The following is a 15,533-nucleotide window of genomic DNA, read 5'->3' as shown; positions in this document are numbered from 1 at the left end:
CTGAATTCAAGCGTTAAAATCCTGCAGTGTGATAAAAAAGAAAAAAATTTGTGTCTTATGCATGAAATATAAATATAAATGTAGTATTTGACACTATGACAAAATCATATGAATAGCAACTGTAACTAGGCAAAGCAAGCCTGTCAAGCTTTGGCTTTCTCCACACGTCAATGCAGTGTTCATCATAGAGCTCTAGTAAGAGCTACACTCACTCAGTATGTGAAGAGTTTGGGGGGTTGTATCTGTTTTTATTGCTTTTCCAAAACCAAAAACACAACAGCAAAAGTGGAAAAAACTGGATTAAACTGTGTGTTCATCTGCTCAAACATAAGCTGCAACCATTAGCATGTCTGGAAACACTGTTGATATATTAAGTATTATTTTATTTATGTGATATAATGAGAATGTGTGCATAAAAACATCAGAAATTTGTTTATTCTAATCTGGGGGGAGATTTCTGTCATTGCTGGGGCCTTGTTACCTACCTTGTCAAATGTGTCAGAAAAGTTCGGAAAGATAAGTGTTTTTACAGCAGAATTCTTTAACTCGTATTCTGTTCAACCTGTCATAAGGTGTCTTTTGACGCTTTTATAATTGGGGAAGAGGTTGAGTCATCACAGTATAACTTAAGAACAATGTGTCTTTGAGTCACAACACTTTTTCAGTTCTCCTAAGACAAAAGGATATTTACAGAGTAGCTGCAGCAACAGTGCATTTGTAGGCTACTCCTTGTCAACAAGGCCTTCATGTCACCCTGTTCTACGATTCAAACACAATCTCCATGTTTCTCCCTCTATTGCTTCTCTCTAACAGCAGTTCTCCTTATGCTTACTTTTCTTGATTGTCTCCTACCTTAGGACCAGATGACAGACAACCTTACTTGACTCCTTCCTGCTAGCAAGCATCCATCTTAACTTAATTTTAACAGCACCAAACTGAGCTTGTAAACTCTATTTCCTCTCAAAGCCCAGGTGAGTTCACCTACATTCCTCTTTCAATACTGTGCCAAACCTGACTGCTGCTTCTCCTCAAACCCTCCTGCTAACACTTTCTGATACATTAGTTAATTTCTCTAAAAAAAATGCTTGAGTGCCTTCATCTTGCAGAATTGTTTCTCCCCAGCTGAGAGAGTTAAAACCACTCCCCTCATTGGTTACCCTCTGGGTTTGGCGTTTCATTTTCTGAGCTCGTGTACAGCAAATACTTGCCAAAATTAATGACAGACGTGTCTTGCTTCCTTGGTCCATTAAGGCTGTGTGCCTACTTAAGACCTGTGGCTTCTTATTTTTAGTGGTTTTATTTGAAAAGATGAGTTGCTGCACTTCACAGACAGCCTGCAGAGCACACAATGTTATTAACACTCAATGCAAACAATGACCTCAAAATGCACAGGGAGATGAGATTATTAAAATTATTTGTACTGAAAGGATGCTATACTTCAAATGAGATTTCGCCAGGTGGACATAGCTTTCACATAGCAAAGTGGGAGGTTTTTTTAATCATCTCTGCAGGTTCAAGATTGGTGGTGTTGTGTAGACAAGGTTTCAGTATGGGGACACGTCACAAGTAACTAATAACTAATGTGCAGCCTAACACAATCTTGTACAACGAATGATGACATGAATGTTTGTAAGAAACTTGAACTGTAAATTTTAAGGAAAGGGATATTTTTTCTATTTTTTATTATTTGCAGAATATGACAGATTATTATTTAATTTTTTTGTAATATAATGTAATGTATGTAAAAAGTTATGTTCATGTCTGACAAATGTTTCACAACTACAACAGTATGTTTTTTGGTGGGAGAGTCCACGTGGGCTGGTACATGACACAATAAATTAATGAATAACAAACCAACAAAACTACCAGCAAATGTATTAAATTGTAAGATGTTTATTGTCTGCCACAGATTCAAAAAGGCAGCATTTATTGCAGGACTGTTGAATTGGATTGTTATAGACTGTACAGGCACCTGTGATATTGTGTCCATCTCTTGTAGATTAATCAGACGTGTGTGGCTATACTGATTCTTGCACTTTGTTTTCTGCCTCGCATTTCACTTGTTTCATCATGTATTACAACACCTCATTTTGTCATGTGAATGATTATGATTAGCAAGATTTGGAAAGGTTCACGCTTTCTCTCTGTGAAGTCCTTTGAGACACACTTGTGAAAAAGAATGAAAAGCTCTATAAATACATGAGCTTGAACTGTGATTCTCATCTCACAATCCCTGTGTCCTCATCAGGAAATATAGTTTAGCAGCTACTTACCTTATTATGTGGTCTACAAATATTCAGAAAACTTAGTCTACAGTATTAAAAAAAAAAGGCATTTCTAATCATTTTTGCTCTTCAGTTGTTGGCAGCGAAGAGTACTTGAGTCCATATAAGTTCTTTAACAAGCTGCAGGTGATAAAAAGTCAGATGGAAACTGAATGCACCTGTGTATTCTCCATGAAGAAAACTGCATCCGATTAATTCTTGTGCAAATGTAATACATTATACAAATAAGAGCATAAACCTTGCAATTGTCTATGTGTGATATTATGAAGAGGAAGATATTTTGTTCCTGCATAAAAACATAAATTGGAAAACAGGGGTTACATTTGGGTTATTCTATACATGTATAAATTACTGTTGTACATGTATAGATTACTATAGGTGCATTGGTACATGTATTTATCATCCTGTGTGTGGATAAATACAGATACAGTCTTCAAACAAATATGTATCTACCTGTGGATATACTAATGCTAAAACTTAACAAATCATGTAAATAATTACACAAAAAAAATTGGAGCAGCCTCACCTGGCACCAAGGTGGGGTTTATATATTTCAATAGTGTAAAGATTTTTTAAAACTCAAATTAATTGTATTTTTCAGGCTCCTGTGCAACAATCAGCAGTGTGCACCAGTTAAACATGAATTAATTGAAAGTGATCCTGTGTCTCGGGGGAAATTTCCTTTTTCTTGTCGGCCCCTCGCCCACAGAGTAAAGGGTCAGCCTCCTACACCACATGAAGGGTGGATTTGTGTCAACCATTTCTCCCATTTAATGGGGGATTTTGAGACAATCCGGGGTCAGCCTCAGAACAGCACCTTTTGAAGCCGGAGAAGTATTTTCCAAAATCTTTGCCTCAGTGTGGACAGATTTTTAGCAAAAAATTCTCTATAATTTACAGCCTTTGATTAAATTATAATTTCATGAGAGGCTTTAAAAGTTTATCACAATTATTTGCTTATCTTTTCCATGTTGACGAGGCCTAATGCTTACATGTCGAGTGTGCAGTTTGTTGATTAATGGTCGCTGCCTGCACAGCTGAGGAACGTAGAGTGGTGGTGTCTTTGTCTCTGGGACCTCACAGTGATGATTATAGGATAACCTCTCACACACACTAATTAATCAGCCCACAAGAAGACCATTCGTTCAGACTAAATGCGACAGCTGCTTGGCTGGGTGGATCACTCAGTGGGAGGATCATAGGCCACTGATACCAACCTCAAAGTGTCCCTGAGGCTGGCTCCGATTCAAAAGAAATCGATAGAAGTTGCAGGTCTAACACCTGCAGGCGTTTATGGCATGTCAGTTAAATGTAGATGTGGCTTTGAGGTAGTGTTCATGACAACACTTTGTGTTACCGGGACTTGGAGTGATTGTACTCGCAAGGACAAGCTTTGTTTTTCAGTGCTGCCCTTTAAACAGAGAACAGGGTGATACATAACACAAACAAAGTGAAACTACTCACCAGTGATACTCATACATCATGTTGTACCACAAAGCTAATCTTTGAATCGGTCCTTCAGTGTGACAGCCTGGTGACTTAGCCAAGATATAATTTTCTCATTATAATTTCAATCCACTTTAATTGTATTCATCTGCACTATGCACATGTTTGCAGTCTGAGCAGCATCACACAGTCCATTTGAACTCAGTGCAAGGGCCTATCCCAAGATTTCATTAGAATAATTAAATGTTTCTCAGATTTCAATGAAATATTTCTCTGGCTCACATTTCAAATGCATATTTGAGGTGATCTGAATGTGAAGATTTGGGCCATGAAAGAGCCACTGTATGAGGAAATTGGTGCATGGCTGGATATATGGTGACATAATATAGCCACATAAAAAATACTTTTAAATGATGACTAAATGAAATAAGAATCATGCAGACATTGAAACCGCAGAGATTATTTCCATTTTCAATTAATCTGGCAATTATTATTATCTTATCTAAACTTTAGAAAAATCTCTATCACAGTATTGAGTTGAAACAAGCTGATTAATCCACAACAAACGACAAAATGAATGCCCACTTATTTCAATAACCAATTCATCGTTTAAGTTAATTTTCAAGGAAAGATTTCACGCAATCTTTGGTTCCAGCTTCTTAAGTGTGAGCATTTGTCACCTTAGGCTCTGACAGGGATGGACATTTTTGACCATTTGATGTGTTGTGAGACAAAAGACTAATGGATTAATGAAGAAAATAACCGACACTGACTAAGAAATGTTCGGCTGAGAAAAAATACTTATATACTATAATACTCCATTTAGTCCATAGTCAGCATTTCAACCTGTTATATGGGCTTTCAGTAAAAGACCATCTGTACCTTCTGCAATTGAAGGGCACAAAATCCTCCAGTTTATTGACTTTCAATAGAATCTCATGGGTTAAGATTCAAGTTCAAATGAACAAGATAAGCAAGAAAACACTTTTTCATCATGGCCATGTAACTAGCAAATACAGAAAACCTTTCACATATTGCAAACTAGAATAAAAGTACATTTTTGCACTGTGGCAGGTCTGTTAGCTGAGATGAATGGGCAGCATGCTCCTGCATTGATCATCTCACAGCCATAAATGGCTGCTGCTGATCAGACAGGACAAAAGGAGGCGGTCTGTCTTTTGATCTGGATTATGAAGGAAAGGCTAAATCATGTAACACAAATGCTTTTTAACTGAGAAAATAAATTAGAGACAATTATTAATGTTTTTAATGTGTAGTGATATGCATTGGAGCTATCAGGTTTAAATGGCAGCATATTCCCAGTTGTCAACTAAATTTCTTTAATTTCTTTCAAAGAACACGACTCAATTGCATTTTGCTCAGAAAATACAATGATTATCGATATTACTGCAGACAAAAGAGTTTGTCAGTGTTTGTGTTGTTGTCTTTCCTTAAAATACTTCACAAACATGCCATAGTCATCCAGCAAAAATATGTGAAATCAAGTGTCATAATGATGCCTTTCTTGCATTTATCAAAATAGTTCACGTATTATATTGTTGTAGCATTTATTTTTTCATCATCGAACATAATACATTCACTCTGGCAGCCTGCTGAGTTGTAGCTGTCTGGCAGATTGGATGACAAAGACTGTTATTAGCAAATAATCATCTGGCAAAGACGATACTGGATAATACTGTCAAAACACAATCAAGAATTTTGGTGAAAATATAGTAAAAGACCTGGCAGTCATTCAGATACTGCTGTTTGACAAAAGGTGCATTTTAAAGGACCCTCAGTTACAGACAAATGCAAGATGTCCTTAAAGAGTAGGAGGAGGACTTGCAAGAAATGACAGGTCAACCAACCTCAGTTACACAGAAAAGAAAAAAAAAAGAAGAAACAGCTGTCAGGCACACAAAAATCCAAAGGCTCAACTGTACCGAGAATATTACACTCTTTCAAATAGGAGAACTAGTGCATGGAGAGTGAACATGGGCAAAAGCCTCTTCACAATGGCCACATTTTAAGCTTCTCCCCCTTTTTGCTGAACCATTTAATGAGCCCCTATTCTCCTTCTCGCCTGCAGAAATATGCAAATACATAGAGACCTCAATTCAGGAAATTCCCCAATTTAAAATCCAATAATCACCCCATGCCACAAAAACAATGTCAACCTCAAAAGTAAAGGTTGAGTTCATGATCAACACCAACATTTACAGTTTGGTAAAAAATGACTGCTGTGTCTCACCAGGTCAAAGTGCTGCAGGTCTTCAGTCTGCCTGCAGTGTTTGAGCCGCTCTGCTGTAATTAGCCTGCCTGGTATCTTTCCTTGCACAAGTCTAATTGCAGATGATAAGATGATGAGTGCATCCTCTTCTCTGCATCCTGTGCGCCTCATAGTGAGCTGGACCAGAGCCAGACCTATAACATGACCCCACCACACCTTGATTTCCCGTGGAGACTCGCTGTCTCTATCTCGTGGCTTGATCCAGCACCGCAGCAAGAAATCTATCTCCTTAAATGTTTCATTTGGAAGATAGAATCGCAATTCGCAATAACTCCAAAAGTGTTTTCCACTGGTGCACCAGATTATGAAAAAAACAAAAAAACAAGGAAGAACTCTCAGAGATTCTGCGCTTCAGCTGGATTTGTCTCACTGCTCAAGGGGAATAAATCACACATCAAATGTGCAGTGTGGCGCAAATATGTCGCTGTTTGGACAGAAATAGGTTATAACACTTTGTGTCCTGGTCTATGGAAATAGTCCGGTCAGATTCACTTTGACTGTGAATCAGTGCGCAGCGGGGACGCGTGCAGCAGGGGCGGCTGTCAGTCCTCACCATCCCTCTCATTGGCTGCAGCAGGATGCTCGGTGTCTCTCCTGTTTCCTTGATCCTCAGATGCAACCAGAGTCGACAGAGGTCTGCAACGGAGCGAGGGAGGGAACCTTCACCTGTAGATATTTGACATTAACCTTTTCACCATCTCCCCAAAAAAGAAAAAACCCAACACTGCACTTCTGAAGTAAAGACTCTGCGCTTCGGATATTGCATCGCTGCAAAGTCGCTGGAAATAACTTCATTATTCCGGGTGTTTTGCGGGCGACTGTCGCCGTGTCCTCCGGTTTAACGGGATACTGCTGGCTGTATGGAGGGATGTCGGCATGGCTTGCACCAGGAGAACCAAAACTTTGGTGTCCACATGCGTGATCCTGAGCGGCATGACCAACATTGTTTGCCTGCTCTATGTCGGATGGGTTACTAATTACATCGCCAACATTTACATCAAAGTCCCGATGCCTTTACCGGAGAGAAAGTTAGAGGGGGACAAAAGAGGTGACACTATCCGGATCATGGAGAGGCTTGATCGGCTGGAGAACGTGGTCAACCAGCACATACAAGGTAAAGCCTCCATCGTTTTAACTTGAAGGGGAAAATGTGCTGTTCACGTTATTCATCTGCACCTCCACATCCATCAAAAGAAAGTAGATTTACTTTTATTTCACAAACGTTAGTTTGGGAAATTCTACAGCAGGAACTTCTTTGGTCTGTTAAAGATCAGGTTATTTGGAGGGTGTGTTAGGGGACAAAGGATTCCAGTGAGGCTATAACCTAACATATTTTACAGTGGCACTACATAAAGAAGGAAGAGCTAAATAATTATTTTTATTATATTATATTATATATTATATTTTTATTTTTATTTTACTTTTCAATAGGCTGCAATATAAAATTATGTCATTATAATTCTGCAATAAATAGTCTAGATACAAATGCAATCAAATCGAATCACTACAATATCACTATGAACTTGCTGTAGGCTACAATTTAAAGCACAACAGTGCTCTCCTGATTTACAGACAGTGAAATAATCTCATATCTCCTTCATTAATACTGTTAAATACTTGCATTAAGGTTACATTGAATGTTGGTTATGCTGCACATTCTTTCGAAATACGTGCAACATGAAGCTCCTCATATGGTGAACTGCACACCACCTGAAAATGTGGTGTGACACAACATTATGCATCCTTACTGAGAGCCAAAATCCAATAAAGTGTTTAGTGCTGCCTGTAGAAAAATCCAACATTTAAATACAGTTACAACACAGTGTATCGTTCAGTTTCCATGCTGGATTACAGCATATGAGATTTTTGTGATCTGTTCATCCATTCATCCATTCGTATTCTTATTTTTATCAAAGTTAATTGGGAGTATATATGAGCCTGTTAGATCTAATTTTCTGCTCCTTATGCATTATTTAACTCAAATTTGTTCCTTACTTTGAGGAATGTCTGGAATCCCGTTTCTCAAATTCCTTCAAGCCTTTCCTCCACTCCCAGTGTACAGTTACTTTACACTTCATCACACACAGTTAATTTCTCTCCCCTCCGTGTCTTTAAAAGAAGCTATTCTTGTCATCACAGGGGGGCTCATTTTGGGCAGGTCCCAGTCTGAAATGGCACAGTGCTGGTGCACAAGTGAAATGCAGACAGAAATCTACTCATGCTGCTGACAGCAATAAAGGCTCTGTGCTAAGCTTGGGTAAACATTCCTCCTGGAGGCAGGTCTCCATTTCAGCTTGGCACCCATAGGCATCTGTGGGGTGGAGCTTTGTGCAGGTGCCCCCAGTGACTTACCTCCAAAGTACATGTTTCAACTATTTCTGTTTATTTCATGCCATTGCACTTTAAAAAAAAACAGCAGTGTTTTTAAAATTAAACAATTTTATCAAAAAGATTACTCATAAAGCAGTAAATAAAAAAATCCCAAAAGCTTGTTTTGTCCACTACATCTACATCTAAGTACGTAGTTTTAAGGAACAGTTCCACATTTTGAAAAGTACGATTATTTGCTTTCTTGCCAAAAGTTAGATGAGAAGATTACAGCCCCTCTGATTCCTTAACTTAGCTGAACAGTAAAGATTGGAAATAAGGATAAAAAGCTAGCCTGGCTGTGTCCAAAGTCTGCCTGCAGCACCTCTAAAGTTCAATAATTAACATGTTAAATCTAAGAATTTACTGCACCCAGCCAAGAAATAGTTGCACACACGTAATCCCTGTAAAAACCAAAAATTCATTAATTTTTACACTTCATTCAGATTCAGGTTACTTTATTGTCCATTAAATTTGCATAAAATGGAAATTCATTTTTGGCATATGGACAGATTGAACAGATAAGGTATAGCGTGAGCTTTACAGGATTGTTTACCTTTGGACAGAGCCAGGCTAGTTGTTTCCCCCATTTCCAACAGTCTCATGGCTTTAACTTCATTTTTACCATACAGACATGAACCGTGATATCATTCTTCTCATATCTCTGCCGAAGAGAATTGGCAAAATATCAAACTCATCCTTTAAAAACAAGCTGTGGCTCCATTTCTTTTTATGTCACTTTTAAAACTAGGACAGTAATTCTGTCATTAGTTAAGAAAAAAAAAACATTGTCACTCCTTCTCTCATGAGTTTACGCAGAGCCAGCAACATTATTAGGTGCCTTAGCTATTTTTCCTCTTTTCAATTTGTTCTGTTTCCCGACCCCCTGACATAAACTGCAAAGATCAAATTAATACCAACAGTAAGTCTTCGTGCCTGTCATTTATAGAGTTTAGAAGCAGAGCGCTGTCATTGACATTGTTGAGAATCTGTTGGGGCTAATGCTGGAGGAGACGGTTGATGTTGTACATTTGCAACAATAAAACTGCTTCAACAAAATGACCTGTCACTTTAAGTACAAGCCATATTGTCTGGATTTCCATGATAATTGCTCTGAATGCATTCACTGCAAATATAAACCCATAATCTGAGTCTGTAAGTGGCCGATGGCGTCAACAGTCATTGAGCTTCGGGCAGAGCCAGAGAGTCATTAGTGCACTTTCGACATCTCTAAAAATACATTTCCTTCCTATATCATGTTGCGAGACAAGTGCAGAAATTGTACATTCTCCTACATTCTTTAGTTCAGTTCTGCAACTCACACAGTCTCTTGGTGCACAATCCACACAGCCACTTGCACTTAGCGCACTGTAAGACCAGTTTGAGCTCCCACACCACAGACCATTACTGCATGTGAGAATGAATCTGCAGCTGATTCACTGTGGACTGTCAAAAGAGATGTCTCTGGTGTCAGCTTCCCACTCAGAGAGGAGACAGAAATATTCCACCACTCTGATTATGTGATGAAGTTAAGTGGCCTGTTACCAGGACAAAGCAAAGTGGAAACAGCACATAAACCGGCTGCACTCTTTCTTGTATTAAGTACAGTCAGCCGAGGAGAATTTATTGGAAAGTTGGACTGGACAGGTTCACACACGTCCACCGTGAGGGCTGTTTGCTACACTCTTTGCCTTATGCTACCAAAACTACTAGCACTAGAGACAGTCTTCAGAAGATCTTGTCAGGTTATTCCTCAAAATGTATCAATGATGTAATAATTAGTAATTGGTACTTTGTTTGCATACAACAGTGAAGTAAGTACTATTGTAATTGTGCTTTTGTACAGATATTTTACTGTCCATAAGTGTTACATACATAATATACATATTATCAGAATTCAGCATACAGTTTTGTTTGTTTTTGCTTTGTTATTAACATTGCTGCTTCTTATTTTTCTTCCGTTGTCTCCCTGGGTAACGAGCTGTTGCAGGGATAAACTAGAAGAATGCACTCAGTAAAGGGCAGATCTCCACCAGGTGTGTCTGGGGGCATGTGGGTGAGCATGTATGCAGGAGAGTAGGGAATGAATGGGAGTCAATATGCAGGTTTCATTATAAAGGTGTAACCAGAGTAGACAGGCTATATGGAGACAAATCTTGGACAATTCCAAAACACCAGCAATGTAAAATGTCAATTTCAAAATAAAAATGCCAACAAAAGGATCCACCAACACTAACATGTACAATTGTACATTGTCCCTCGCATAAACACGATTCCAAACTGTAGCAGTTGCTGATCACTTGTGGCCCCCACAGGCCTGCTAAGAGGATTGAGAAGTCCGCAGCCAATGGCGGTATAAAACAGAGCAGTCAATAAAATGTTTTTCAAAAATAAGTGAATCATTCCAACCACGAGAGGTCCTTGATCATACATTAGAGACATAAATGTGAACTAAAAATATGAGGCTGATGGGTCGAGTAGCAGGCGAGTTTAGCTGTGGACAGATACACAAACAGCCCAACGCACGATCGCCTCCAGGCTTATGCCTCACAGAGATAAAGATGTGTGATATCTTTTAATTTGCTTGTTTTTTTTTGTCTGACTAACAACCCAAAATCTGAAGATATTTCACTTTACACAGAAAAACATCAAATCATCCCATTTTATAAGCTCAAACCAAAAAAGAATTTTCTCATTTAATTCATCAACTATTGATTGCAGCCATAGAATTTAATTGAATTACAGTCGATGCTTCAGTTGAATAGTTTGTATTAAAAAAGGGATTTCTTTCACAGTGGTTAATAAAGCTAAACAAATCAAAACTATATGTGAAATCGTAATGGTGATATGGGCAATCCAGGATTTACATGGTTAGAAAACAAAACCTGTAGCCTGAGCAAACAGTGTTTGAATGTATGATATGACATACATGCTGTTGTTCATGAAAAGGCAGCTTGTTTCGTGACCTCTGAGGATGTATATCACCACTGTGTAGTCTGACTGAATGGCCATGAGGCCTGCGAGAGCTTGTCATTAACACAGCTCTAATTTAGCTGCAAATGATAGCGACAGTTCCCAAGATGGCTTCAAGCAAATCCACCCGTCAAGTCAATTGAGCAGCTCGGTAAATCAGCATTTCTGTTGATGCTCAGAGGACAGTTATATTTGGGTGTTCATCTGATGTGATATTTCAGAGCGACAATGAGTTCAGCAGTGGAATAAATGAGTGAAAGCACACGTGTGTGGATGTGTGCAGGTGTTTGTGTGCATGCTTGTGCATGTAGGCTTCTGGTATGCAGCTCGGGAAAGTACAAGTCACACATACTTCCTGGTCCTTTAAAGTGCTCATTACTTTTCGGCAAAAGAACAGTTAAATGACTCTTTTGATACAGTTTTAAGAGAAGGCATCCTTGTGTCGTATTTAATAAATACATGTTTTTCTAATATTCTTTTTACCACGAGATTAAATGACAACATGTCATTAGGTCTCTAAGTGTGTCATAAAGGTATAAAAATATATTGAATGAAAAGTTCAAGGCATAATCAGTGTATATTGACTTGAATATCCTGTTTCTAAAATGGGCTTTAATGCAGAGGCCCATGTTGATTGAGCTGTTTGATTCTGTTGTGTAACTTTTCATTTGGCAAAGCGAGAGCTCATTTTCTCTTCTTATTTCCTACTTTTTCTGAAATTTGCCAAAACTAAACCAAGAAATGAGGGATTGCCCTTTTAGTTGTCTTACTAGTTTACAGTGGCAATCAGTCAGAAGCTTCGTGGTAGCGGGCATACGTTGGGTGGCTAATTTAGGCTAATGAGGGGCAGGTGTGCAGACAGGTGATGATCAGGTGATGGGTGAACAGCAGGACGAGCTGAGTGAAGGCTGAACTGACAGAACAAGTCAGAACTGACAGGAAGTGGGCAGGGAAGTGCAAAAAGTATACTGATATGAAGATTATATCTGTCATTATCGGCTGGCTGAGTTATCAGTCTGGCTCTACTGTAAAAAGATGATGTGATTAAAAAAATATTTGTTGAGGGAATATTTCAGTCTTGCTAGGTTGGCGGAATTCCATGACTAATTCAGTAAGCAGCCAGGTAGGACACTGGGCACATTTAGAGAGGCTGAGAGCTTCGTGCTTATAATAGCCCAACCCCCTTTTTTGTGAATTCATCACTGTGCGTTTGTGCTTCTCAGGCCTTGGCATCCGTTGAAATAGAGTGAAGAGAAGAGGCTTTGCTGTTCTTCATAATTGATAAATATGAAATTAATGTAACCATGGTCTCTATAAACATACAGCTGTAGATTTATGACAAGTCTGATTCATCCGTCAGCACTTGCAGATTGCAGCCTCTAGGCAGGGACGCAGACGGTGTGAGAGAGAGAGCGAGAGAGAGAGTCTCGGTTGGGGAGTGGAGATATAAAACAGAATAAGCCCCATATTCTGGGTGGTAATTCCAATAAATCGAGAAGTTATTGAAATACAGCGATATGAATGCACTGGAGAATGTTTGGTAATGAAAACAATTAATTATTCTGACTCCAGAGGGCAAAATCATCACGAAGAGAATAAATTAGACGTGTAAAAGCCTCTTACAAGAGTGTCGATTCAAAGGTCGTCCCCTGACAATTTCTACTAAATAGATCAGTTCACTATTGCAAATGTTCTCTGTGTAGTTTTTTCCCCACTGATTTTCTGCAGCCACAAGAAAAATAGGAAAACAACCCCTCTAAGTCAGACTGAGATCTGGTTTAGCTGCGGTTGTATGAGATTTACATCAAATTGACAACAAGCCATTTATCTATACATTGATGAACAGTGACGTAATCATATGAACTTCACTGCTTGGAGTCACTTAAAGAAGCACTATAAATATATCAGAATATATATTACAGCTGCATTACATTGATTTTTGTACAGCAGGGGAACAAAAAGATGTTATACACCTTACAGCAAAAACACAGCAGACAGTTTGTTCTTCCCGCCTCGGAGAAAAATTTCTGGCTCATTAGCTTGCTAAATGCTCAACTTTCCAAACCTGTCTCATCAGAGTAATAACATGTTCATTAGTGAGCTTTAGAGCTGCTAGTAGACTGATTTTGTTTGGACAGGGCCAGGCTAGCCGTTTCCCCAGTCTTTATGCAAAGCTGGCTATAGCTTCATATTCACATTACACACACGAGAGAGGTATCAATCTTCTTATCTTACTCTCAGCAAGAATGCAAAGGTGTACAGATCTACCATCCGCATCCTCCTCATAATTATATCATGTGCTGTAACAGCTTTACACATTTGAGAGGCCACATTGCAATTCTGCAAAAGCGTGGAGCTTCAGTAAAGGCAGCAGCTGTAGGGACAAATTGAAGCGCTTTGTCACTTCATGCTCCCTAGATTTGTCAGCAGTTGTTTTTGTTTTGTTTCTTTCTCACTCCTCTGCACTTTCTGTCTCATATTTAATGACACTAAGTGAGGAAGTGTGCTCTGGTTCAAACACACCCTTGACATTTTTCCCAATTCTTTCATCTATTGTCTAAAGTGTGAAGAATAGTTTCTCTTTTCTAGGTTAAGACCAGTTCTGACAATGTAATGTAATCTGTCACACATTTTCAAATCACTTGATTAGTTTTTGAAAATGAAATTATTTGCCTGTTGTTGGGGTGAAGCTGCAAATCGACGATACTTCCGACTACAGACATTCATAATCTGTAAATGTGACTACTTGTACAAAGAAAAATCAAAATGAATGGTATTAGGTATTTCCTTCAGGGTTTTATGTCAGTTATAGTAAAATAATTGAATTTACTTTATAATATATGAAAAACTAAGCTTGTGTGTATGTAAAGGTTTGTGTGGAATTTAATCACAGTGTAGAATTGATTAGGGTACAGCTTCCCATATTGTAATATTGATGATTTACTTGATTGATTTACTGTGTCATATTTATTTTACTGTACTACTGAGCTCACCAGCCAATATCCTATTTGCAATAAAAGCCATTATTAGACTGGTAATACAGCAAATTGATTGATTGATTGAAAAAGATGTAAAATTAATTTTACTACCAAACTTACCATCTTAATTCCCAGTCTTACAGGCTTGCTGTAAGTGGTAACAGAGTGCGGTCCAAGGTGACATCTTCAAATTGCTTGTTCGTCCCCACCTGTCAGTCAAACTTTAACATGCCAAATTTGTAGGGTGCAGTTCACATGTGCACAAAGCCAATCTGTCTTCAATAAATTCAGTACAATTTGACTAATTTACCTCTTAAGCTTGACTACGACTAGAAACAAAATTTTTCATGCATTAGATGGAAGCAGAATTCTCTGTCTATAAGATAGTGGACTTTACTGTAGCTGTCAGTATTCAATTTGTCTTGATGGAGTCAGCTGCTGTTGCTGATGTGAGGTTGTGATGGGGGAGGGTGGAGATGGATTACAGGGTGTGACTCGATGACACAGAAGTAAATTACTGTAGCCTCGAAACAAGATTCATCAAAGCTAACTATAATTTAGATCTTCTATCAAAATATATCATCTAACCTTCACTCATCATTAATCCATTGCTGACAGAATAAACTCGAACTGTAGTGATCTGCCACAAAGTATTGCATTTCAAATCCAGAAAAAAATGCAGTTTCTTTCATTAAAAGGGCTGCTGTTAGGGACTTTCAACCTCAGATGTTGGAACATCCTTGAACGCATCGCCATTGTAATTTTTTTTTATTATCTTAAGCTCTGTTCACTTGGGACAAGTATGACCTGGGCCCTGCTGTGATTTGTAATAATTGCAGAGGTTGTCTGTGTTCTTCATCCCATGTAAATCTGCTGGGTTTTTTAATCTGTAAAATAAAAAATGGCCAATGGCCACAGGATTTATGTATCTAGCAGAGGTCAGGTGACTTTAATATTACATGTATTAAACATTGTTTTTAAGCATCTAAGTGCATGTTTATTGGATATTTCATTCACTATGTCACCTTTTTTTTAACAGCCATGGGAGAATATGTGGTTCAGGAGAACTGAGTTGTATGTGTTGACATTAGTCAAGTGTACATCCAGTGGCATTTCAGAAAAGCAAATTTCCAGAAAATCTGTAAAAGACAATGCAATTTAATGCTCGTTTCCATCCACTGTTATGCTAATATA

The 15,533-nt window shown here is 38.4% G+C and overlaps 1 protein-coding gene across 1 annotated transcript in view; it reads left to right on the top strand.

Annotated features, from left to right (window-relative positions):
• Positions 1-6,676: 6,676 nt before the first annotated feature.
• Positions 6,677-15,533, top strand: part of galnt18b (UDP-N-acetyl-alpha-D-galactosamine:polypeptide N-acetylgalactosaminyltransferase 18b) — a 68,809-nt gene continuing 59,952 nt past the window's right edge. The window contains exon 1 of the mRNA XM_035652003.1: positions 6,677-7,135. Coding sequence (XP_035507896.1) covers positions 6,898-7,135 — 238 coding nt within the window. The 5' untranslated portion in view covers positions 6,677-6,897. The remainder of the gene's footprint in view (positions 7,136-15,533) is intronic.

The sequence above is a fragment of the Morone saxatilis genome, unplaced genomic scaffold (assembly GCF_004916995.1).
Source record: "Morone saxatilis isolate NCDOM2014 unplaced genomic scaffold, NCSU_SB_2.0 Contig11, whole genome shotgun sequence".
In the NCBI taxonomy this organism is placed as follows: Eukaryota; Metazoa; Chordata; class Actinopteri; family Moronidae; genus Morone; species Morone saxatilis.
The sequence above is the reverse complement of the archived record's forward strand: the minus strand, read 5'-3'. Positions and strand labels throughout refer to the sequence as shown.